Source organism: Amphibalanus amphitrite, unplaced genomic scaffold (genome assembly GCF_019059575.1).
Source record: "Amphibalanus amphitrite isolate SeventyFive unplaced genomic scaffold, NRLGWU_Aamphi_draft 001983F_arrow, whole genome shotgun sequence".
Classification (NCBI taxonomy): domain Eukaryota; kingdom Metazoa; phylum Arthropoda; class Thecostraca; order Balanomorpha; family Balanidae; genus Amphibalanus; species Amphibalanus amphitrite.
In genome coordinates this window covers 41,511-64,474 of record NW_024883476.1, presented here as the reverse complement: position 1 = coordinate 64,474, position 22,964 = coordinate 41,511, and the positions used below count along the sequence as shown (strand labels likewise).

Genomic DNA, 22,964 nt, shown 5'->3' with positions numbered 1-22,964 from the left:
ATTCTCGGTTTTGTCGAAAAAAGAATACCTACCACGCAGTTTGCAGAGGGCTGTACATACCTACCTACTCGGTTTTCGAAAAATATTCACTGTTCTCTGTTGCATGGCGAGGATGAAGCTGGGGGTGGAATCATATCTGACGGTGCCTACTGGTCATCGAACAGACTGCGGAAAGATGCTCAGCTCAGATGCGTTGTTCGTTGTCTTATATGTTTTTTTTTATCGAGCCATCTGACTTGGCAACTGCTGGATAATAGTCCTGCACACTGAAAGCAAGCGTTGAAGTGGGATCACGTGTCATGCAATAGAGGTTCCGAACCGGAAGGAGCATTGTATCTGGCAGCGGTGGATAGGCTGTGGCGCTGTCACAGTCGATCATCTCTCTGAGTTGTTTTGTCGCTAGCTGTCTGCCCCCAGGCCCATCGGCGGGTTTTCCCACTCAGTGATGCGGCAGGTACGCTTGTAAGAGGTGTGAGGTTCATCGACCTCGGTCGGTATTGAAAAGTGATTAATGGATGAGAGCCCTGTTCATCGATCACATCAATAAAGATAACCCACTTGTCTGGGTAAAGTGGGCAAAACGGTTGCGTAATCGTCAGTGTTGTGACTGCTCTGCGGTTGCAGAACACTGTCTCATATTATGCAAATTCGTTAAATATTTGTAGGGGAAGCGGGGGGAGCACCGCCACCTCAAGCATTTCTGCTCACCGAGCTGATATGCGTAGTAAAAACGAAGCTCTTTTGCATTCATGTGAAAGTAGGAATGTTTTCCTACATGTTGGCATAGTTTCCAGCGCTCCATTATAAAATTTCGCTACTTTACAGACGTCAAAAACAAGTCCTGCATTTTTCGTCCTCCAAAAAATGTGCGGGTAGCACCGCCACTGATGGCGATGTTATCCACAGATCGGCCTTACGGTGGCAGCCACCCTTGGAAGCGTTACTGCTGTCTGAAATAGTAACTCAAACTCATATAAGACACACAAGAGTTGGTTGTTAGTTTGTCACAGATCAGACTGTTTGTTGCGGACAATATGCATACAAAGCATGACAAATTCACGTTTATTTCGAAACATCCAGTGAAGTCAAACGTGAGGTTAAAAAACAGACGACGTTTGCGGCCTAACTAAAGCTCTTCTCCGAGCTGAGTGAATCATCATTGCGGCTTTATCCATTTTGCCACCCCTTGGGGTAGCACCGCCGAGCATGGCGGTGTTACCCCACTCACAGTCATGGACCGACAACGCCCCGACAGCAAAACAAGCCGGGATGCGATTCTTCTGTAATTCCTTTCTCAACAAAGAGCACTTCATGCCCTCAAATTTAACGTAAAAATCAAGGCATTTTGACTTGAAATGACCACTTACTTGCTGCTCAAACATGCCAAATGATTACAACGATGGTTTGAAATTCACAAAATGGGCAATTGCGATCTCAAAATCAAATAAATCTTAGCGAAACCTACCTCACGCGGCGTCCCGTTTCCGTTCGCACACCGAAATGGCGGGTGTTTACATTTACAATTCAGAGTTTTGCCGATAGAGAGGATGGCGGTGTTTCCCACATGGCGGTGCTACCCCCGCTTCCCCTATGAAAGGCTATTATATTTTGCAGCCATGTAACGCAACTCAATTAAAATGTCAAGCTAATCACGAATGACTCAATCATAGGACCACACTGTAACTCATCCGCCACCCTTGCAATGCACGGAACTCTTGCAGTGCTATACGGGTTAAGGTCATCAGTCGTGAATCCAGCACCCTGCAACCGGCAAAGACACTGGCTCTGATCCGTGACTGCAGTGCAGCCGGACGCTCGGTCGCAGAAGGTCACCTTATTGAGGACAGATCCTGCATACATTTTCCCGTCTCGCATCAGAATTTGAATAGCATATGTGCAGGACGGAATACTAAACGCCGAGGCAGGAGGAATGGACGGCGGCGTGGTTTGTTTTCCTTCCCAGTGACGTCATATATTGCGGGTATTTCCGTTCGATGTGGTGCCCGTCGGCTCATTAGTTTGTTGATGGCAGGTGCCCGAGGCGGCGCCAAGTTCCCGATGGCCCTGAGGCTAACCGGTTATATCGGTTCTTCGAGGAGAATTACGTATGGTCGAGCGCCATAATGTCAGGAATCAAACATACACGTATGACGGCAGAATGCGCCGGCCTTTTCTGACGTATAGCCTATGCGAATAAACTTAAATGTGCAGGGAGCAGAGAAAAAATGACGAATGTTTGAGCAGTGAAAAATGACGAATCGGGTTGTCTCTTTTTCGACGCATCTCATGATGACGAGATTGAATAACAATATTTCCGGGTAGTCGCATGATTGATCAATGGATACTTTTGAACCCGTGTAGATATTTTGTTTTATAAATGCTTATCATTACCCTCGTCTCCCACCGAACAGTGGACACACTTATGCTTCTAAAACTATGTCTGCAACTGTCGCATCTAACGCATTTCTCTTGTTTCAGGTTTCAATTTCGGGCACTTGCTGCAACAAGGTAGACCGCCGTTTCGCGGCCATCGCCCTCACCCTCATGGACGGCCCCATCCAGTGTTCGGTGGCTTTGGTAATTGTGGCAGCTGGGAGCTTACGTGCACAGTCCGTACGATCGTAATCCAATGCCTCAGTTCACGACGGTAAAATGTAAACATTTAGTCACAGTTGGCTGCTGATATTAACTGTTTATTGGACGAGTTTAGAGATTATGATATGAAGTTTATGAACCGTATTTGATCACAGTTGGCTGTGAAAAATCTCTCCTCACCTACACATTGATTAGTTTTGAACTATAATACATATTTCACGAACGTCCTGTTAGAAGTGAGCTAAAACCATGAACAAGAGGAAGGATTATGATCGTAGCGGCTGTGTCGACATTGGTGGGCAGTGCCGTCTGACTCATGTTTCCTGTCATGTCCGCCGGACCTGTTCTCTACGACAGCATGTTTGAATCTTCCCGGTGGCCTTGTTTGTGTGTGGATCCCCTGTAGTGATCTGTAGTGGTTATGTAGAACAGTTGTGGTGTGCCTGCTGGATCAGAGTATGCGCTGCAGTATTGTCTACTGTCCAGCTTTGTTGCAGTATCGCAGTAAGCATGCTCCATACGGTTTTTGATTGCATGCTTCTGCCTGTGCGGTATGAGTAGGGAAGGGATGTAGACTTTCATGGAACAGCTAAAAAGATAAGTTTTGACACGCATATAAAGAAGTGTCAGTTTTAACAGTAAATTCTTTCATTGAGCTAACACAAACAAGTTAATCACAAAAATATACACGGATTTTGTTTTAAACCTTCACAAAAAGGAGTCTCCGTTTGGGTCAATTTATATATGCCATGAGTTCACTGCGTAATTCAACCATTTGCAATTTTACGACATTTCACATCTCTTTCTATAAAGTAAGTGCTTTCATGGGGTTCTTGCTAAAGAAGCAGAGACGATGCAACAATTAACTGATGGCTGTCGAGCCCGTTTGTCATTTGCTTTGTACATTGGATGTGAATAATTATGTTTCATACGTATTTCCTTGATTACATTCCAAGCAATATGTTTCTATGTGACCCAAATCATAAAGTACTAGGTATATTTCTTAAATTATGCCATGGATAATCAACTATCTATGACTTTCTGAAATTGCTGCGGCTTATTTCATTCGTTTTCCGAAGTAAGCATTTAGGTTGTAACTTCAGCGCATAGGTATTAGTGTTGCTGTGTCGCAGTATTTTCACTGAATTTATATCTTAGCGAAGTTCCACTTGCATGACATTTGGGTGCGTTGTTCTTCTGTAGTTATCCTGTATGATAATTTAGCAAGTCACAGCCCCCCTCTGTTGAAAAAGGTGCAGGGATGTGTACCGTTTGCCTCTGCATGCGGCTGTAGGTGGTTGGAGAAAATGGGTTTTGTAGTTAGCTTAAATCACATTGAAGTTCAATTGATTTGCTCCGCAGTGCCGGAAACGGCATTGGGAATTCAATCGTCATTTTTTTCATTGCAACTACTGATTATACAGCAAAATGGGCAACTTAAGTAACGTAAAATAATAACCTAACGCACATTTAAACGCCTGCAAACACCTGAATTTAATAGTTAACAGTGTCACTGCTCAAATCGTTAGCGCCATAGCTCAACACATCACATCACAACACATCGCCAAACCCGAGCAACGAACATCATGCATGCTCTAAACACTGAATAGTGACCAACCATGCCGTGACAGTGACAATTAACAAAGGATGCACGCAGGTGACCGCAGCCCTGCCGCTGACCCTGAACCTCCCGCTAACAATGGCAATGCGGAACAGTCGGGACAGGGATGAGGGCGTCGCCAAATCGCTCCCGATTTCGTCACCCTTTCACACGGACTGCAACGCGCAGTTGCGACCGAATATCGTGCACAATTTGCTCAATAGGTGTAGTCAACGGATCCAGTGTAAGAAAGAGTTTGCCGATTAAGTTTGCGTAATTTATGCTTTCTTTGACAACGAAAAAGCTCAGTTTGCCCCGTATCCGTTCGATTTGAATGTCTACATATAGACCATAATGGAAACGCGAGGAATTCGCATTGCAATCGCCTTACTCTTGCAATATCCTGAAAAGTGAAAAGGGATTCTTGACAGATGACGATAATTGCATTCTAGTAGCGCAAGTTACCCTCGAAGTAAAATTACGATGCGGGTTACTGTGAACTTCGGAAAAAATGATTAGTAGCCATAAAAAAGACATTGAGGGGAAATTTGGCATTGGTACTAAATTAGTACCAATGCCAAATTTCCCCTCAATGTCTTTTTTATGGTATGATTGACCATATACCGAGCAGTTCATTGCCGTGATGACAAATAATTACCTAGTCATTCACATGAATATAACGGAAAAGTCCTACACAATGCTTGCAATATAATAATCGATGTAAATATTGCTAAAGCTGACCGTCACCTCCATAAAAACTACACCATGCTAAGTTAGGAAAAGCGCACACAACATCATAATGTGAACCTCAGAGATCACAAGCAAAACGTCGCGAGATATGCTAACGGCTTCTTACACAACCGATGCATATGTATGTAGTTTCTCCGATCACGTATCTCAAAACATGTCAGCACAGTTACCCACAACATTCCAATGACAAGTCCAGAACGCCGCCATATCTCCTGTATCCCTCCACTTCTACAGGAAGCCAGTTCTTCCAGCAGCCGAACCGGCGACAGGAGCAGCAGCAGCAGCAGCAGCAGCAGCAGCAGCAGCAGCAGCAGCAGCAGCAGCAGCAGCAGCAACAGCAGCAACAGCAACAGCAGGGCGGTAACCCGTTCGGACAGCTGCTGAACCAGTTCGGCCAGGCGCTGGGTGGAGCTGTACAGCAGCGACCCAATGGCGGCTTCGTCATCGACGGTCAGCAGGTCCATCAGCAGGCGGGAGCCCTGCTGGGCAGCGTGTTCGGCCTCCGACCCGGCCAGGGCAACCAGGGCAACCAGGGCAACCAAGGAAACCAGGGCAACCAAGGTAACTAATAGCGCCTGCCAAAAGGAGACTCGACACTCGACAAATGAAATAATCAGGATTTACACGGAGGGAAGGCGTTAGGTCGATGAAAATCCAAGACACCCCAATTAATGCATTGTTTCATGCAAACGTCACCAGCAACAGCAAGCGTCCTTATGGACTGTTTTTAGTCTACTGTATTCATAGATTAGCCCGCCAGTCCTACGTAGTAAGTAGTTTGTTTTTCAGTCTAGCTCTCTTTCAGGTAGCCTCGTAGTGCGATGAGCGTGCCGTTAGCACATCCTGCTACGCTTTCTTAAACTCTGCCTTCTGCAGAGTTTTAGCTTGATCATGCCTCCCATCTTCTTATATTATGAGTTATGTTGATCATTCTCGTTTGTTACTCATAGCCAGTAGCATACAAACAGACAAACACTTTTGAAGTTGGGTCATTCCATTTCCAGTAACATGCGATGTTAGTTTTTTTTTTGGCATGGCTCCACAAAGAATCGATACAGAACTTGGTCACTGCATGGAAACTTATTCGCCCATATCAATATCGATATTGGAATGATTGCCATTGTTGGATTTTGTCCAATCTGCCCGTAACTCCACAACAATGCCAACCACTTTAGATGGAAACGGCCATAGGCGTAGGAACGTTTTCGAAAGTGGGGGGGCCAGGGTCCCAGAGGTCCAAAACCTAACCTACCCCCAAAATCCGATTTCTCCTCGGATTTCGGCCACTTTGTTTTCGCAAACATGCTCAGAGGTAAAAAAAAATCGAGACAAAAAAAGAAAAAAAATTGGTTGAAATTTCAGGGAGTCTCCCGTCCATAAGCTCAAACTGATGGACGCGTTCCCCTGACCTCCGCAGCCGTTGGCACCCATGCAAATTCCAGAGGCATCCAGCAACTTTTTCATTACGAGCAAGCGAGAAACGTGCAAAGCGAGTCTTTTCAATATACCTATAAAAATCAGCATGAACGGCCCAGCTAGGCTCAGCCAGGCCTATAACGTTTTTAAGAGGTTTTATATCAGCGACCACTGCAACTGGGCTGATTGACTATCACTTATCAGAGGCCGGTGTGGGATTTTTAGACGGTCTGGGCCTTCAGAGGCCAGTTTAACCCTCCACGGCCCGGTCCTATAGGTTTTCTACATACGCGCTGGCCGAAGGGGCGGGCCGGCGGGTACGACCCCCTCGCCGTTTCGCCCCAGGTGGAGCTAGCGCGTCGCGGTAAAACGAGCGTGTGCGCCGTTACGGGACGCAGAGATCGATACCCGATTTTATGGTCCTAGGTCAACCGGTGACCTCTGACACCGTTCCGTGCTTCTATCCTCAGGATACTGAAATCCTTCTCCTCCACACCGCAACCCCCTCCGGGCTGGACAGGCAACTTTATCTCATGCGGGCTGCTCCCTTGGAGCGGCACCGCTGCTCCCGAGGGAGCGCACCCCGTAGCCGGGTGCAGTGAGTGCCTTGGGGCTGGGTGGCCTGTCCTCTGGACGGGCTCAGCCCCGGCGACTCACTAGGGTGCCTGCCCAGACCAATGTCTCCCCCTATATCCTATCATCCTTCCGGCTCTGAAATGGTCTCATTGGACCGAAAGGGCCTAACCCAACAAAACAAACAAAAACCGGTGACCTCTGAGGTCAGGTCAAGTGCCTCAAGGCACGGTTCCGTTTTTGGTGAATAACTTCGCAAAAAATGGCCGCAGAGCCGCGATTTTGCCAGCATCGTGTTCGCCTCTCTCAGGCGCGTCGAATGATATACTTTTTGTTTGGGTGAGGTAAACTTAGGGTGTTGACCTCGGGTCACGGTCAGGTCGGCGTCCCCAGGTCACGAAATTGGTCGAAGGAGGTCATGTCGCATATCATTCGATTCGGCAGGTCTTCTTGAGTCCATAGGTGGCTTTCCCGACTCGCTAGCTCAATTTGATCGGTACCTAGTTATTGACGAAAAACTAATAAGACCCTTATAACTTCATAAATGACGTCGCGCAAGGTCAACATTGCAAAAGTGACGCATCGAACCTTGCAAGGAGTGCATGAAATCACGATTCGGTGTGCTTGAGATAGTTGGAGATCGATCATTCCCGGCGCCAGAAAAAGTTTTCAGTTTATCCCCATTGACTTATACCTAATGGTGAGGTCACGAAAATGACCTGACCTCATATGACCTTTAGGAAAAATCCGAGATATACGTTATACAAGTTGAAAGACTCCTATTGGATACTAGGTCCTCCAAGGTTCATTTCCCTGTGAAATCTCCTCTGGCAGTGAGGGCGTTGCGAAGTTGCGACATCTGAAGACCGTGCAGAGGTTCACTTATGATCACATGGGTCAGTGACCTGATCTGACCCGAAAATGCGGTTGGTGTCAAAAGATCCCGTTTGATTCAAAGGTCAGGTATGCCAAGCTTCAGCTCTCTATCGCCGGCGTGTTCGGAGCTATCGCGAAAAAAAACTATGGAGGGGCGGCACCCCCCCCCCCCCCGGCTGGCGAGGGTTAAGGCCCTCAGAGACCAGTACAGGGCCTGCAAAGGGCAGGATGAGACCTTAAGATGCCGACTTGGGCCATCAGAGGCTAATGTGGGTCCTTACAGGCCAGTATGGGCCCTCAGAGGTCAGTGTGGGACCCTAAAATGCCGGCATGGGCCGGTGTTGGACCCCAGAGGCCAGCAGAAGACCCTCAAAAACCAAGATGGGCCTCAGAGGCCAGCATCGGGTCTTCAGAATCCAGTGCAAGGCCCTCAGAGACTAATGCGTGTCCTTACAGGCCAGCATGGGCCCTTAGAGGTCAGTGTGGGGCCGTAACAGACCGGCATGGGAGGGACTTGGAACCTAGAGACCAGCGGAGGGCCCTCATAGGCCAAGGTGGGCCCTCAGAGGCCGATGCGGACCGTTGGAGACCGGCATCGGATCTCCGGAATCCAGTGCGGGGCCCTTAGAGGTCAATGTGGGACCCTAAAATACCGGCATGGGCCGGTGTTGGAACCCAGAGACCAGCAGAAGGCCCTCAAAAACCAAGATGGGCCTCAGAGGCCGGCATCAGGTCTTCAGAATCCCGTGCAAGGCCTCATAGGCTAATGTGGGTCCTTACAGGTCAGCATGGGCCCTTAGAGGTCAGTGTGGGGCCCTAAAAGACCGGCATGGGCCGGCGTTGGACCCCTCAGGCCAAGGTGGACCCTCAGAGGCCGATGCGGACCTTTAGAGGCCGGCATCGGGTCTTCAGAATTCAGTGCGGGGCCCTCAAAGGCACCTAAAGGCACCCCAGAGACAGAAATGAGGCCACCAGAGGCCGGTGTGAGGCCCTCAGACGCCGGCTGGGCCCTTGAGGCCGGTTTAGGGGCCCTCAAATGAGGTCAATGTGGGTTCTCAGCGGTCAATGTGGGCGCTTGACCGCCACTGAAGGGCCCTCCGAGATCAGTGTAGGACCCTCAAAGACTGGTTTGGGAGCTGTTAATAGCTAGCGTGGGATTCTTGAGTCTCGTGACAATCGAATAAGGGCCAGAGCCCCATACGCCCATGGGGGCCCATTGGTTGTTTGGGGGGGCCAAATGATATGATGGCCCCCTGATTAGCCTTTGGAGGGGGGAAGGGCATGGCCCTGATCCCCCTCTGCGACCGTCACTGCACTGAAAGTGGAAGGGGGAGGGGCAGAAACAGACATTGCTGGCCCCCAGCCTGTTTGAAACGAGGCTGAGGCACGGTCACCCTGGCCCCCAGCTAGTACGTCTTTGACGAACTATGCCGACCCCAAGCAGATAAGGTCAAGCGTTGGTCGTTTGTATACGCATTCTCCTGCACCGTGCTAGTATTGTCTTAGTATTGCCTATACCTTTTTAGTGCTCGCTGTCCCGCGCCTCGTATTCAACAAAATGCTGTCACCAGGACTCACAGTCTTGTCTCTGATATGGTTTCCTTCATTGAGTGAAGGAAATTGCGGTCAATAACGCTGTAGAAACAAAAAGGAATCCTCATTAAAGGGCAAGCTGAATAGTTGTCAAGTTACCGGGTGGTAGGTTAGGTACAGACAGACACTTAAGTCAGCAAAAAGTGGGGGGGCCAGTTAACATTGCTGGCCCCCCCACCTCCGAAAGTGGGGGGGCCATGGCCCCCCCGGCCCCCCCTGTTCCTACGCCTATGGAAACGGCACATCATAAGCATCAATAAACCTTTTTAACTTACCTGATACTTATCAGGATCCATGGTTTACATAAGGAGGCATTTTAAACCATATGACTTACTAACATCTTACATCTTTTAATCAAAAGTTAGTGATTGGCTCTCATCACCAAGTTCTGTCCTAAACAGAAACAAAACGGCTCCGTTTTGTACAGGTGCAGAAACGCCCATCACCATGTAATATCCGAAATGTGCGTTCGAAGACGAATGAAATACGTCCTATTTTCAAAGGGGTAAACAGCTATGAATTGATTGTTTGCATCGGTCTTGGTGGTCTTAGAAAGAAACAAAGTACAAAAGTGATGACATAATTTTTGGTAGTATCAAAGTGAGAAAAATGCACTTTGACAAACGTCTTTGAATGACCCAAGCAGGGACTTTACCCCGGTCAGCCCGGTGGTTATTATATTTGTTTTTGCGTGAAATGTTTTGTGGTGAATTTCTGTATCGGTACTTTGTGGAGCTACGTTCAAATGAAATTAAAGGTTTCGATGTCCTTCACTGTTTTTATCGGTCCCTTTGTATGGATGTTCGGTGGATTACTGGTCTGACCTGCGAAGTTCAGAACCCAAAGTTGACCTTCAATGTGGTGTGATTACCGTACACATAAGAGCCACCATAAATAAGTGTGAAGAAACACACGGTCCTCGGTCTTCCAACGTAAGCTGCTCTATCTGTCCCCCCCCCATCGCCTTTCTGACCTCCGTTCGACCTGCCCGGTCAGGCGGTGACCTGGACACCCTGGACCCCGAGGACCTGGAGGAGGGTAACAGGAACCGGCAGCTGTGCACCACTGATGACGGCCTGCGTGGCGTCTGCAAGAAGCAGCGCCGCTGTGCCGGAGACCGTCTGGCCATGACTCAGTTTGTGACAGAGTGCCCCGGGCGCGGGGGAGGCCGCCGTCGACGGCCAAAGATCTGCTGCCCGCGACGCAACCAAGGTAGGCGGGATGATGAAATGAAGGGCTGCACAGTCAGATATGTTTTGCAAGAGCCAACAAAATTATGTAGGATATTTAGGATATATTTTGTGAGAGTCACCAGATTCTTTTTCGGAGTTTTTTTTATATGTCTTGATTAGGTGTTTTGCTCCTGTTTAGGTGTTTTTATATGTCTTGATTAGGTGTTTTGCTCCTCACGTTTTAAATGCTTCTGAGCGTTGATGATTGAGCTGCAAGGATAAAAAATGCGGCTATTACAGACCAGCTATTTTGTACAATTATCAGTCATCTTAAACTATGTTTCTCGCATCAGCGGCTATTTTTTTTGCGTTTTTTGGTATCTCATAGGAGGCCTTCAGGCTTCAAAATAACCGCAGCTAGCTTTATTTTGAACTTAGTTGATAAACTTGGCACCATCATTTTTTTTGTTGTGTAAAATCGCTTCCTCACGAATGTTATGTTATTGCCATGATTCATTGCAACTAAAAAAGTTTTTATCGATATTGACAAGGTCACCAACCGCCCAACTGTTTCATGAATTTGATAGCAATCATTTCTAATTAGATTTTTCCAGCGCTGTATAGTGGATATTTCATTTGTTTGAATAATGGATTGCAAATCTGATCGTCTTTTCTAAGTAAGAGAAGTTGGAGCGTTTAAATCGAAATCAAATATGTGTTATGCCTTTGAACATGAGCTTGGGCAATCGTGCATGTAACTATACGACACTGCATGGTCTGCACAGTTCCGGAGCATGCTTACATTCCTTCACTGAAAATATATTAAATTTCCAAGCCTAGGCTTCAAAGCGTGCGTTTCGCTTTGCTTGAACCTATAATAGTGAAGGCAGCGGGGCTTTGGACCCTGCTATGTCACTCTGTCCGTGCAATGCCTATGGGTTTTAAATTATTTTGTCTGAATCTAGAATGGCAAAGGGCTAAGACGAATTACTATTAACTTGCTGTTTATTATGCTTTTGAATTTCAAGGTGCGACCGTTTTAAGTTTATGCTTGCTTTGGCTCCAAAGATGAATTATTCCGCTTATAAAAACGGAAGCCAGCACTGATGTCCAATGTCCATTTCTTAGCTCTTTACACGCACATTTGCCTGTTTGTATCGCTTTTATCAACTGCTTAAATGGCCTGAACACAACATGCACATGCACAACGCTGACTTCTGCTTCCTTTATCTCTGTAACCGACGTTATTTCAGGGGGTCGACCTGGTGGCGGCAGACCTCACAGACCAGGTGGCAGACCGCACAGGCCTGGTGGCGGTTTCAGGCCAGGAGGTGGTGGATTCCAACCAGGAGGTGGTGGATTCCACCATGGAGGTGGTGGTTTCCACCAGGGAGGTGGTGGATTCCACCAGGGAGGTGGTGGATTCCACCAGGGAGGTGGTGGTTTTCATCAAGGAAGCGGTGGTGGTTTCTATCCAGGAAACGGCGGAAGCGGAAGCAGCCCAGATAACGGCGGAATCAGCCCTGGAGGCGGAGGAACAACTCCGGATAACGGAGGGATCAGCCCAGGAGGCGGACAAACCAATCCAGATAATGGAGGATTCGTTCCTGGAGGCGAAGTGACCAATCCGGACAACGGAGGAACCATCAATCCCGGAGGCGGCGAAATCAATCCCGGAGGCGGAGGAGGCAATCCCGCAGGTAAAACTCCACGGAGTGTCTGGAAGGAAACACTCCTCCGTCTCAAAATCGTCCAGGGGATCTCGGTTAAGGGGAATGCGGCACCTTGATTGCATTAGTCGTGGTGGCTGGTTTGGTGGTGGCGTTCTCCGTAGTCTATCTTCTAATGCTGGTGGCGGTATTCAATAGGAGGTCTGGCGACGCTTTCGGAGCGTTCGGTGAGGGAGCTTTCTGACATTCACAGGCTCGTCCACCCAACCCCCGGTCACCAAGGCGCCGGAGACGACGCCCCAGCCTACTACCAGGCCTACGACTAGGCCTACCACCAGACCTACAACTAGACCGACCACCAGGCCTACCACGAGGCCTACAACGAGGCCAACAACGAGGCCCACCACGCCAAAGCCAACGACGAGGCCGCCTCCGCCACAGCTGAAAGGTAACCCGGGAGCAGGGGGGTACGCTCCGGCTGTTTAGCATTACGAAAAATGGTGACAGACGTTTGTGGAGGATTGTCGACGAACTCTTGTTCCGCGAGCAGTACTTACACGCTAGCGGAAAATTCACCAATCAGCGCTCGGCAGTACTCGACGCTGATTGGTCCGACGCTCGTGACGAAATTGCGGGGGACCGCAGTTATTCTCTATGGACCCGAATAGGCTTTTGGATTTCGGAGGAGTTTCTTTAAAATTATATGCTGTTTGGAGCTGTTTTCGAGTTGAAATATATTTCTTATGACTTTTAGCTATATAATGACACCATAAAATCATGATTTTAATAAATATTACCGATGTAATATCGGCCGAAAAGACATGCTGTCATGGCACGGACTGCCCTGCGGCTGATGTGGGGCCCCTAGTGCCAGCGTATGGTAATAATGGGTTGACGAAGGGTTATTGGAGAAACTTAGAGCCCCTTTAGCATTCAGTATAGGGTCATCAGAGGCCGGGAATGTCCATCAGGGGTCTGAGTAGGCCTGTCATAGGGGCATACATGACACATCATGGCCCATGGGTCAATGTAGATCCATTAGGGGCCGTTGAAGGGCCATCATTGTTCAGCGTGGGCTCGCAATTACCTCTGATGGGCATATGCCGTGCCCCGATGGACTAACGCTGGCCCCTGATGAACCATCACCAGCCCCTGATAGGTCTACAAAGCCCTCTGCTGGGTCCAAATTGGTCACTGATATGCCCAAATGGGCCACTGAGATACCCGTACAACATCGGGCACATCCCCTGACTGCACCTGCTGGACCAATGCCGTCCCCTCATGGGCCCACCACAGCTCTTGAATGACCTTTTCAAGTCCCCTGAAGTGCCTTTATTGGCCTAAATGGCCCCTGATTGACTGATGTGGTCCCTATTGGTCCTATATGGCCCCCATGAGCCCTCAACGTCGGCCTAGACAGCCTTACATTATATGCCACTGGGCCCTGTTGGGTCAGCACCGGCCCCCGATAGGCTTGCACACTGGACCCACCGGGCCTATACCGACCCATGAAGGGTCTATGTCGAACCCTCACGGACCTCCGATGACCACACGCCGACATGTGTGGCCCCATCAGCAGTGGTCCGTCTATCCCATGTACTTACGGTCTTTTTGGCCGATGTGACACCGGTAGTATATAGAATGTCATGATTAAATGTCGTTATTACACAGTCAAAAGTCACAGAAAGAATATCCAAGCTCAAAAATGGCCTCAAACCCAACAAAAACTGGTATAAATCCCCTTCAAAAGCCGTAAGTCTATTAAACGCCATAGGGGAATAGCTACAGTCCCCCGCAATTTCGTCACGAGCATCGGGCCAATCAGCGTCGAGTATTGCCGAACGCCGATTGGTCGATTTCCGCTAGCCTGTAAATGCTGCTTGCGGATATAGTTTTGAACAAGTGAGGGTCGCGGCTACTAATTATCGCTTGTCACCACTTTTTCGTCGGGAACGTTCTACCTGGTTTATATAGCCTTGCCCGGGAGTTTCAACGTCTAAATCGGAGCGCTCTTTCATAGAAGGCAAAGTATATCAAGCACCCATTGCACCACATTGAGGGGTTTTATGCCGTGTTGGGGTGCACTAGAGGCAACTTTTCGGATTCCCGATGAGCTTGAAATGTATGGCCAAAATCATGGTTTAAGTACATCACTTGCAAATTGCAGTTAAAGGGACCCTCCCACCTTCAAAAAAGTTAATGAATTGGCACGAAAGTGATGTCGCTCGGTTCAGAAAGAGCGAAAACGAATATCTACCAAATTTCATCGAAAAATATTCACCGGTTTTCAAGATATTAGACTTTTACTTTTGTTTACTTTTTGGGATCTCCGCTGTTCCTAGCGACTTTATTTGAAAGTGCGGCATTTGTTGCGCGCAAAGCAGCATATACCACCGCGTGCTACCAAACGTTTTAGTAAAAGATTTAAAAATCGTTAGATCTCCGCTGACGTCACAAATTCTAAGGGGGCATACCAATGCACTAGCCCCTTAGAATCCGAAATCTGCAAGTTTGAAATTCCATATCTCCGAATTAAAGCATTTGTCGATGTTGTGAGTGCCCAAACCGGTATTTGCAGGCCATGGCCACCAATTTGGCTATCTCAACTCAAAACTAATGTTAAGGTGGGAGTGTCCCTTTAAGGGAAATTAAGGCATTGAAAGTCATGTGTCATCACCAAATAAGAAGTGGCAAAATGTCTGTTTTGTGTAAAAACGAACCATTTTTTTTTTTGCTTACTGATCATCATTAAGCAATCGTTACGTAATTTTGTAGCAATTATTAACTATTTACCTGTATTCGAAGATGGCGTAAAGGGAAACTTTGGCTGGTAGTTCCATGGGAAGCTGTTCGGTGACGACACTTCTCACGAATACGCAGGTCTCGTTGGGTGTTTCTTTGTGTTCACCAGTAAATGTTTAGGTTGTAATGATTTAGGACGCTTCATTTCAGATAGCTCACTCTATCCCAGTTGGTAAGTGACTCAAAAAGTTCGCATTGCGAAGTCAATGCCAAGCCTAGCTTACTCTATGTGGCTTCGCTTTTGTGGTACACTCGGGGGCAGATTGATGTTCCACAACTCCTTATCCACCGGGTTCCTATGGCTCAGCATTGGCAGCAGCCGCCTGGTACCGGTAGACTGTGCCGCTTCACTTACTTGTCAAGCGGCACAGCCTACCCACACCGTATGCCACTGGTCTGGGTCGGTGGCTGTAAGGCGATGTGGGCCGCCTGTGACGTCAGCGCAGCGGTGAGGGCCGAGCCCGGAGGCATGGCTCGGGTCGGCGCGGCGCGGCGGCTGGCGAGGGCTGGGGAGTGAGGTGGGGTGGGAGCACGGACCATCGCGCGGCTGAGCGAGTGTAGTTAACTTTCGCGTCTCAAGGCGCCAATTATTCTACCTAACAATTGTGCTAAAGCAGTTGTTAAAATGTCCTATCCCCAAGACAGCGCCTATCATCATACTTGCCATGCACATTACGACACACTTAAACGTGACATTGGGACAGCCGATAGAATTTATATCACACGTGCATCGAGTTGCGGAGCTACATTGTTTTTAACAGATATGTATTAAGGCCTTGATTGAGCTCATTGGTGTCTATTATTTCGCACATCAATCGTCCAGAGACGTGGGAACTGGGGTTTTTGGATAGCGCGGCGTCCCAAAGCAACTCTTATGTTCCTCTAATGTGTGGTCGCAGCCACCAATAGCAAACCGTTCCATCTAGGAACAAATAAGTCGCGCACCTGGGACGGTTCGAACCGGGTTTCTCCAACCGGTCACCCCAAGACGCTAGCGTGTATCCACTGAGCTGCCGAAACCAGCGACCACCCGCCGCGGTCAAACGCGATCAAATGTCACAATACTGTCATTGGCGGTCAGCGGGTGAATGTCATTTTGTTTTGTGTGGACGAGGACCATTCTCGGTAGCTCAGTGGATGAACGCTCGTGTCGTGAATTGGCCGGTGGGAGAAGCCCGGTTCGAACCCCCCTGAATGGCCGCCTTTTTGGCTCCTAGTTGGAACGGTTTGCTATTGGAGGCTGCGACCACATATTAGAGCAACAGTAATAATCGCTTTAAATTGGAGCGTTGGCTGCGGCACTACTCATAACCCCCAGTTCCCACGTCTCTGGACGCATGCCGTGCGAAACAATATAAGGCACCAATCTGCTCGATCAAGGCCTTAATACTAATATGTTATACAAAATATAGCCACGCACCTCGATGCACGAGTGACATAAGGTTCTATCGGTTGTCCCATTGCCACGCTTAAGTGTGTCGTAATGTGCATTGCAAGTATGATGATAGGCGCTGTCTTGGGGATAGGACATTTTAACAACTGCTTTAGCACAATTGTTAGGTAGAATAATTGGCGCCTTGAGATGCGAAAGTTAACTACAATCGCTCAGCCACGCGATGTCCGTGCTCCCACCCCACCTCACTCCCCAGTCCTCGCCAGCCGCCGCGCCGCGCCGACCCGAGCCATGCCTCCGGGCTCGGCCTTCACCGCTGCGCTGACGTCACAGGCGGCCCACATCGCCTTCCAGCCACCGACCCAGACCGGTGTCATACAGGTGGGTAGGCTGTGCCGCTTGACAAGTAAGTGAAGCGGCACAGTCTACCGGTACCAGGCGGCTGCTGCCAATGCTGAGCCATAGGAACCCGGTGGATAAAGAGTTGTGGAACATCAATCTGCCCCCGAGTGTACCTACATGCATGCTTTTGCCCCTAAAAGGGGTGTGTATATACAGATAGTGAATGCTTTCGTCATCTACCATTTATTTGTGTTCCTTGCTTATGTATCTCATTTTTTTTTTTTACAAATAAGCAGCGTTTAATTATGCACCTTTCACAGAAATGTCGTGTGAGTACTATTGAGTGTGTGAGGTAGTTCATCGTTCTATATCTTCTCCGTAAAGTGGATCCAGATTGCCTGGCTTGGACTTGTCATAGCATCGTGCCAATGTGTGGTGTGCTTTGCTTGAACTGTTATACTGAGTGTTTTTCATCGAGTGTATTTTGCTATTGTACTTAAATAATCATATCCGCATGTAAGTGATAATCACCAGCCTTTACAGTTAATCTTTTTTTTTTGCAAAAGTACCGAGTGCGTTTCTGCTCAGCCCGAAGCCCCGGCCCTCAGCCGGATTCCTTGGGGTGTCCATTATTACCGACAACTGCCGAAGTGCCCAAACTCGCTTTTTACAAGGACTCGACCGTGTGGCGACTTGCGCACCGTTTGCGATGCCTGTGTGCCCTGCTCGTCTGCGGAGCGGTCCTGATAAACCCCTCCACGGTTATCTATCTCCAACCCAGCCTATTATCTTCAGTCTTCACAGATTCACACAACTTGCAATATTCACCATCTCAGCCCGCACCACGACCCGTATAACCACACCCCCACGTCTGACCCTCAGAGTGCGGCATCCCGACGCCCATCACCATTCCACCGGCGCGGCAGCTTCTAACTACCGCTCCTGACCCCCAGAGTGCGGCATCCCGACGCCCATCACCATCCCACCGGCGTGGCAGCGGTCCCGCCAGCAGCGCCGGCGTCGCTCGCCCCAGTCTCCCGGCCCGTTCGTGCCGTTCATCGTCGGAGGCAAGGACGCCGAGATCGGCAAATGGCCGTGGATTGTGAGTTGCGCGGCTGGGAATCGGTTGGTGGTGGGGTTTTAGGGGAGGATTTGGTGAATTAGAGATCATATACTATATGCGAGCTATGTGTAGCCATCCTACTAGACGCGTTTTATTTGAGCTTTGCATGTTGACATTGGAACATGGCGGGTTACAATAGCCATGACGCGAGGTCGTGAAGTTTAGGCATATAAGGTCGTTATTAGAGCAGTTTTAAACCCCTTGGCATATCATTGTGTGTTGTTTTGTTTGGCCTATCACTTGCATGTTGCGTCTTAGTGTTATTTGTTTTCCTTTCATGCTTGCTGAATCCCATTAAGTTTGTGCATCTGGCTTCTATTTACATCATTATGTTTGCTTGTTTACAACTCTGACTACTCCTCTCCCGCCCATGCCCGAAGGCCCTGTTCGGCACCCGTCAGGATAACGGCAAACCGTTCTGGTTCTGTGGTGGAGCGCTGATCGACCACCAGTATGTGCTGACCGCCGCTCACTGTCTGCGACCACGCTCCTTCGACCAGTGAGTATCACCTCCCACGGCCGCCCGCCGCCCACCACCCGCCGCCCACCACCCGCCGCCCACCGCCGCCGCTCCGCCGAGGCAGCTAGCCAGCGACCGCCGGTATTTGGCGGTGCTTTACTGGAAAAGGCCGGCCAAGTGCGACGTCAGATCCTGTCATACCGCATAAGCGATTATAGCTTGTTGCGTAGTTACCTGAGTGACGTGCGGAGAGTTGAGAGTTGGCAGACTGACCCCTCTCTGACCAGTAATCTCTGACAGCTGACCGCTGGCCGATGATATCTAACAATTGAACACTCACATCCGGTACAAACTATTCAACAGTTATACCTACAGATTACAGCCCTACATTATAGTCTTGAGCTTTATCATCAACCAGTTGTTGCGATTTTCCAAGCAATAGTATTGCCGCGACATCACGCCAAGTATTGACCAAGCGTTACGAAAAAAAGTAAGCAAAAACTGCTAATAAACCAATGCCTTTCTATCGCCCAACAGTTGCTAATGTATTGTCATTTTCTACTAGCCACCCGACCAGATAAACATGCTGACCAACCATCTCTCATCACTCATTAACGTCACAAATAATGGACCATTGAGCAACAAAGACAAACTCACAAAGCTATGAAATTGGCACGACACTGTTCAGCAAATTATTGACAGCCATTGTTATGGAATTAGGAAGAATTCTGAATAAACTAGTGGCCCATGGTTGTCTGCTGCTGACGTGTATCCTTTCCACCGGCCATCCGATAAGAAAACTTCTGACCACGAAATAACTACCTTTCCAACATCCTACCACCAAAAATGGACCATTGACCAGCTAGGACCCATTCACCCAGATCGCTGACCACCATATAGCAAACACTGACCACTGGTACCCCGTGTCTCTCCCTCCCCCGACAGGAACAAGCTGGTGGTGCGTCTCGGTGAATACGACACCAATGACGATAACGATGGTGCCAACCCCCGGGACTTCGCGGTGGAGCGAGTCACCAACCATCCCAACTTCAAGGTCAGCTACCATTGGCCAGGCAGCGACCGAGGCCTCGGCGGATGACGCTCGCACTTAAAAACCTGTTCGCAGCGCGGCTGCATATGAATTAACAGAAATGACAGTCGAGAAGGGAGCTCGGGACGGCTGGGGCGGCTGAAGATGTGCACTTCAGATAGCCGCTGTTCGGGGTATCGTTGTTCATGCTACATGGAAAGGAAGTAGTGATCAGTCATACCGATATTCATATGTTAGCTTGAAGCTTTAGTTTATTGTAAGGAAATCATATAAAGCGATGAAAGGGTGTAACAGGCATAACCTAACGTCTAACGGGCGTAAAAACCGTTTAACGTCTCCGAGTTAATTCAACCTGACCTTTTCATTCATTGTTTGTATTTGAGTGCTTTGCTGTACATCTTAGAAAACTCACATTCCATGAAATTACGTCCCATCTGACTTCTCTGACGTCAATCTAACGTCTCTCTAACGTCATGCCGGTAGTTCCCGGTCCTCCACGACGACATCTCGCTGGTAAAGCTGGCGGCCCCGGTGCCTTTCGACGACCTCATCAAGCCCATCTGTCTCCCGACGAACCGCAATCGTGGCGACTACTCCGGCTCGCAGATCGATGTGGCCGGCTGGGGCTACACGGAATTCGGTAGGTGGTCTGGCTGGGTGGCCTAACCTGTGTGTAACCCTGTCCCTCGGTTTTTGTATGTGACCTGTGATATAATCGCCCACTGTGCTTTATGCGCCGTTCTAACTATCTGAAGGATCTGCAAGCTCTTCCTTTTCCTGTTCTTTCATTATCAACGTATTGTCGATGTTTCCACATGATTGGCTCGTAGGGTTAGCGAGAGACGGTGGTGGCATTTTATCTGTCTATATTGTATTCAGTGTTCACATTTAATCTGCTTTGCCAAAATTTAACATTTTTATATAAATGTTACTGATCAATGTCATATAACTACTTAAACAATCGCACCGAGCTATTATACCACCATCATCAATGTGTCCCAAGTCTTTATATCACCAAGTACCAACACATTCAGAATCTGGCCTCTGCGTATGCTCCATGGGTGACATTTGACGTACTTCCGTGCCCTTGCGCCAGGTGGCGAGGCCAGTAACGTGCTCCAGGAAGTACGTCTGCCCGTGGTGGGTATCCGGGACTGTCAGTCCAAGTACGAGAGCGCCCCCAGCTTCCCTCGCCAGTTCCCGGGAGGGTTCGGAGACACCAAACTGTGCGCAGCAGAGAAGGCCGGAGGAAAGGACGCCTGCCAGGTGAGGCTGGGGTGGATGAACTTGTTGAAACGGTTACCTAGCATGGTGTAACGATAAAGGAGTTACTCAAGAATCAACCCTCGTGGGGTAGAAACTTATGTGAAGGGAAGCCATTATGCAAGAAAGAGATTTAACCATCGATCTTTTTTACTTAAGTCTATGTATGCAAATATTCGCTATCTCATTCGCTCATTCATTCATTCGTAATGTCGCTCGTTCGTTCTTTCTCATGTGTTCGTTACACTATTCGCCCGACAAATCAAGATGGAATGTACACTAACAGAAATCAACTCTTCAAAATGAATAAACTTAACAGTGTAGGCAAGAAGTGTGACAGAATATTCCATTATTGAACTGATAGCGCCTTTCCGATTGATGAGTAGGTACGAGGCCCCAGCCGGCCGAACTTGCGCTGTCCAGGGCTGCCCTCTGACGGCAGAGCTTTGCACTAGTAGATCCTCTGTCAACAGTGGCCCGGTGCTGCCACTCCCACTAGATTTTAGGTACTATCGTCTGCCCGGAAGTCTTTGTAGCTGTGTATTGTAACTGCGCCTTAGGCAGCACTGACTGTGGCGTAGCGGTGTTTGATGTATGGCGATTTTTATCGAATTTCAGTTGACATTTGCACCCTCAGGCTCAGGGTAACTCTGAAAGCGGTGTGGCTCCGTATTCCGAACCCCTGGACGATCTGTGTTACATACTCCGTGCCTGAGACATACTTTTCATCACCGTTCCGTGCTTCTATCCTCAAGATACTGAAATCCTTCTCCTCCACGCCGCAACCCCCCTCCGGACTGGACAGGCAACTTTATCTCATGCGGGCTGCTCCCTTGGAGCGGCACCGCTGCTCCCGAGGGAGCGCACCCCGTAGCCGGGTGCAGTGAGTGCCTTGGGGCTGGGTGGCCTGTCCTCTGGACTGGCTCAGCCCCGGCGACTCACTAGGGTGACTGCCCAGACCAATGTCTCCCCCCTATATCCTATCATCCTCCCGGCTCTGAAATGGTCTCATTGGACCGAAAGGGCCTAACCCAAAAAAGACATATTTTTATCTTCAGTGCAAAGTCGGTGGTGAGATACCACTCGACTGTACTCTCAAGGTGCTTCTGACAGCCGTATACTCCATGTTTCCTAACCCTAGTTCGGCTCTGTAAAAAAATATGACTCGTACCCTCCGGTGTGGCTCTATAGGTATCCCGTATCCCCGGTGCGACTCTGTATAACTCTATATCCCGTGCCCCCAGGGCGACTCTGTATGACTCTATATCCCGCACCCCCAGGGCGACTCTGTATAACTCTATATCCCGTGCCCCCAGGGCGACTCTGTATGACTCTATATCCCGCACCCCCAGGGCGACTCTGGCGGCCCGATGGTGCTCGAACAGGGAGGTCGGTACGAGCTGGCCGGAGTTGTCTCTGCCGGAGTCGGATGTGGAACCCCCGGATTCCCGGGAGTATACACTCGCGTCAGTGCCTACTTGGACTGGATTCAGCAGAACAAGTTCTAAGGCGGAGTCCCGGTCGTGGTAACTCTTGTTGAAGACGTGTTCTGTGGACGTGCTGAGGTGCTCTAAGTGCGGTTGGCGGCGTTGAAATGTGATGCTGATGCTCACAGCACGTACTCTTCTAGTGTGGTGTCTGATGATGATGCCCTCGGACATAACTGGTGAGGCAAAAGAAAGTTGAAGAAGACTGTAGTTTTTTTTAGTCGTGGATTTTAGGCATTCACCGCAACATGCTTTTGGCGAAAAACGGCCAAGAAAGATGTGCATCTCTGTTTGTTGAACTGCTGCAGCTCATTGTTTTCAATGAGTGGGTGTATTTCTTATCGTCTTGTGTAATTATATATCGCTCCAGCTAAGAATTGCTGGCTATTCGTGACGGGTTTTAGGACAAAAGAACAACATTGTTGATAACATAAAACAACGCATTCATCCCAGCTCTCAAAGTGAATGCGTTGTCGCCATTGTATATTCGGCACTTGTATTAGCAATGTGTTTTATCGCTTGGACAGCATGACAATAAGCATTTGCCTGAGAAGGGCACCTGCACTCCCCGCTGTGTAATGCCTCGCTCGTTACAGAGGCTCACTGTTCACATTGGACGGAGGCCTGAACTCAGAACCGGAACCCTATCGTGGTATTGGTAGCATCGATCCAGATACTTCGCTTTGATTCCGCACCATAATAAACATTTTTACAGTGTGCTATTTGTGTAACGTCACTTAACCGCTCAGAGTAAACGAGTTGTGGTTACTGTTTTCATGATAAAACAGAACGATCACC

At 48.9% G+C, this 22,964-nt stretch overlaps 1 protein-coding gene across 16 annotated transcripts in view; it reads left to right on the top strand.

The window, feature by feature from the left end:
* LOC122376003 (proclotting enzyme-like) overlaps nucleotides 1–22,884 on the top strand; it is a 33,411-nt gene extending 10,527 nt beyond the window's left edge. Inside the window, exons 2-13 of one of the 16 annotated variants that reach the window (XM_043355633.1) lie at nucleotides 2,479–2,508; nucleotides 5,180–5,215; nucleotides 5,255–5,506; nucleotides 10,400–10,615; nucleotides 11,829–12,275; nucleotides 12,499–12,693; nucleotides 17,736–17,884; nucleotides 18,286–18,404; nucleotides 19,311–19,419; nucleotides 19,900–20,056; nucleotides 20,513–20,682; nucleotides 22,032–22,884. In XM_043355633.1, coding sequence (XP_043211568.1) covers nucleotides 2,479–2,508; nucleotides 5,180–5,215; nucleotides 5,255–5,506; nucleotides 10,400–10,615; nucleotides 11,829–12,275; nucleotides 12,499–12,693; nucleotides 17,736–17,884; nucleotides 18,286–18,404; nucleotides 19,311–19,419; nucleotides 19,900–20,056; nucleotides 20,513–20,682; nucleotides 22,032–22,187 — 2,036 coding nt within the window. In that variant the 3' untranslated portion in view covers nucleotides 22,188–22,884. Of the gene's footprint in view, nucleotides 1–2,478; nucleotides 2,578–5,179; nucleotides 5,507–10,399; nucleotides 10,616–11,828; nucleotides 12,276–12,498; nucleotides 12,694–17,735; nucleotides 17,885–18,285; nucleotides 18,405–19,310; nucleotides 19,420–19,899; nucleotides 20,057–20,512; nucleotides 20,683–22,031 lie in introns of all 16 variants that reach the window. The other 15 variants (XM_043355634.1, XM_043355630.1, XM_043355631.1 and 12 more) reach the window with 15 other exon arrangements.
* Nucleotides 22,885–22,964: the final 80 nt, after the last annotated feature.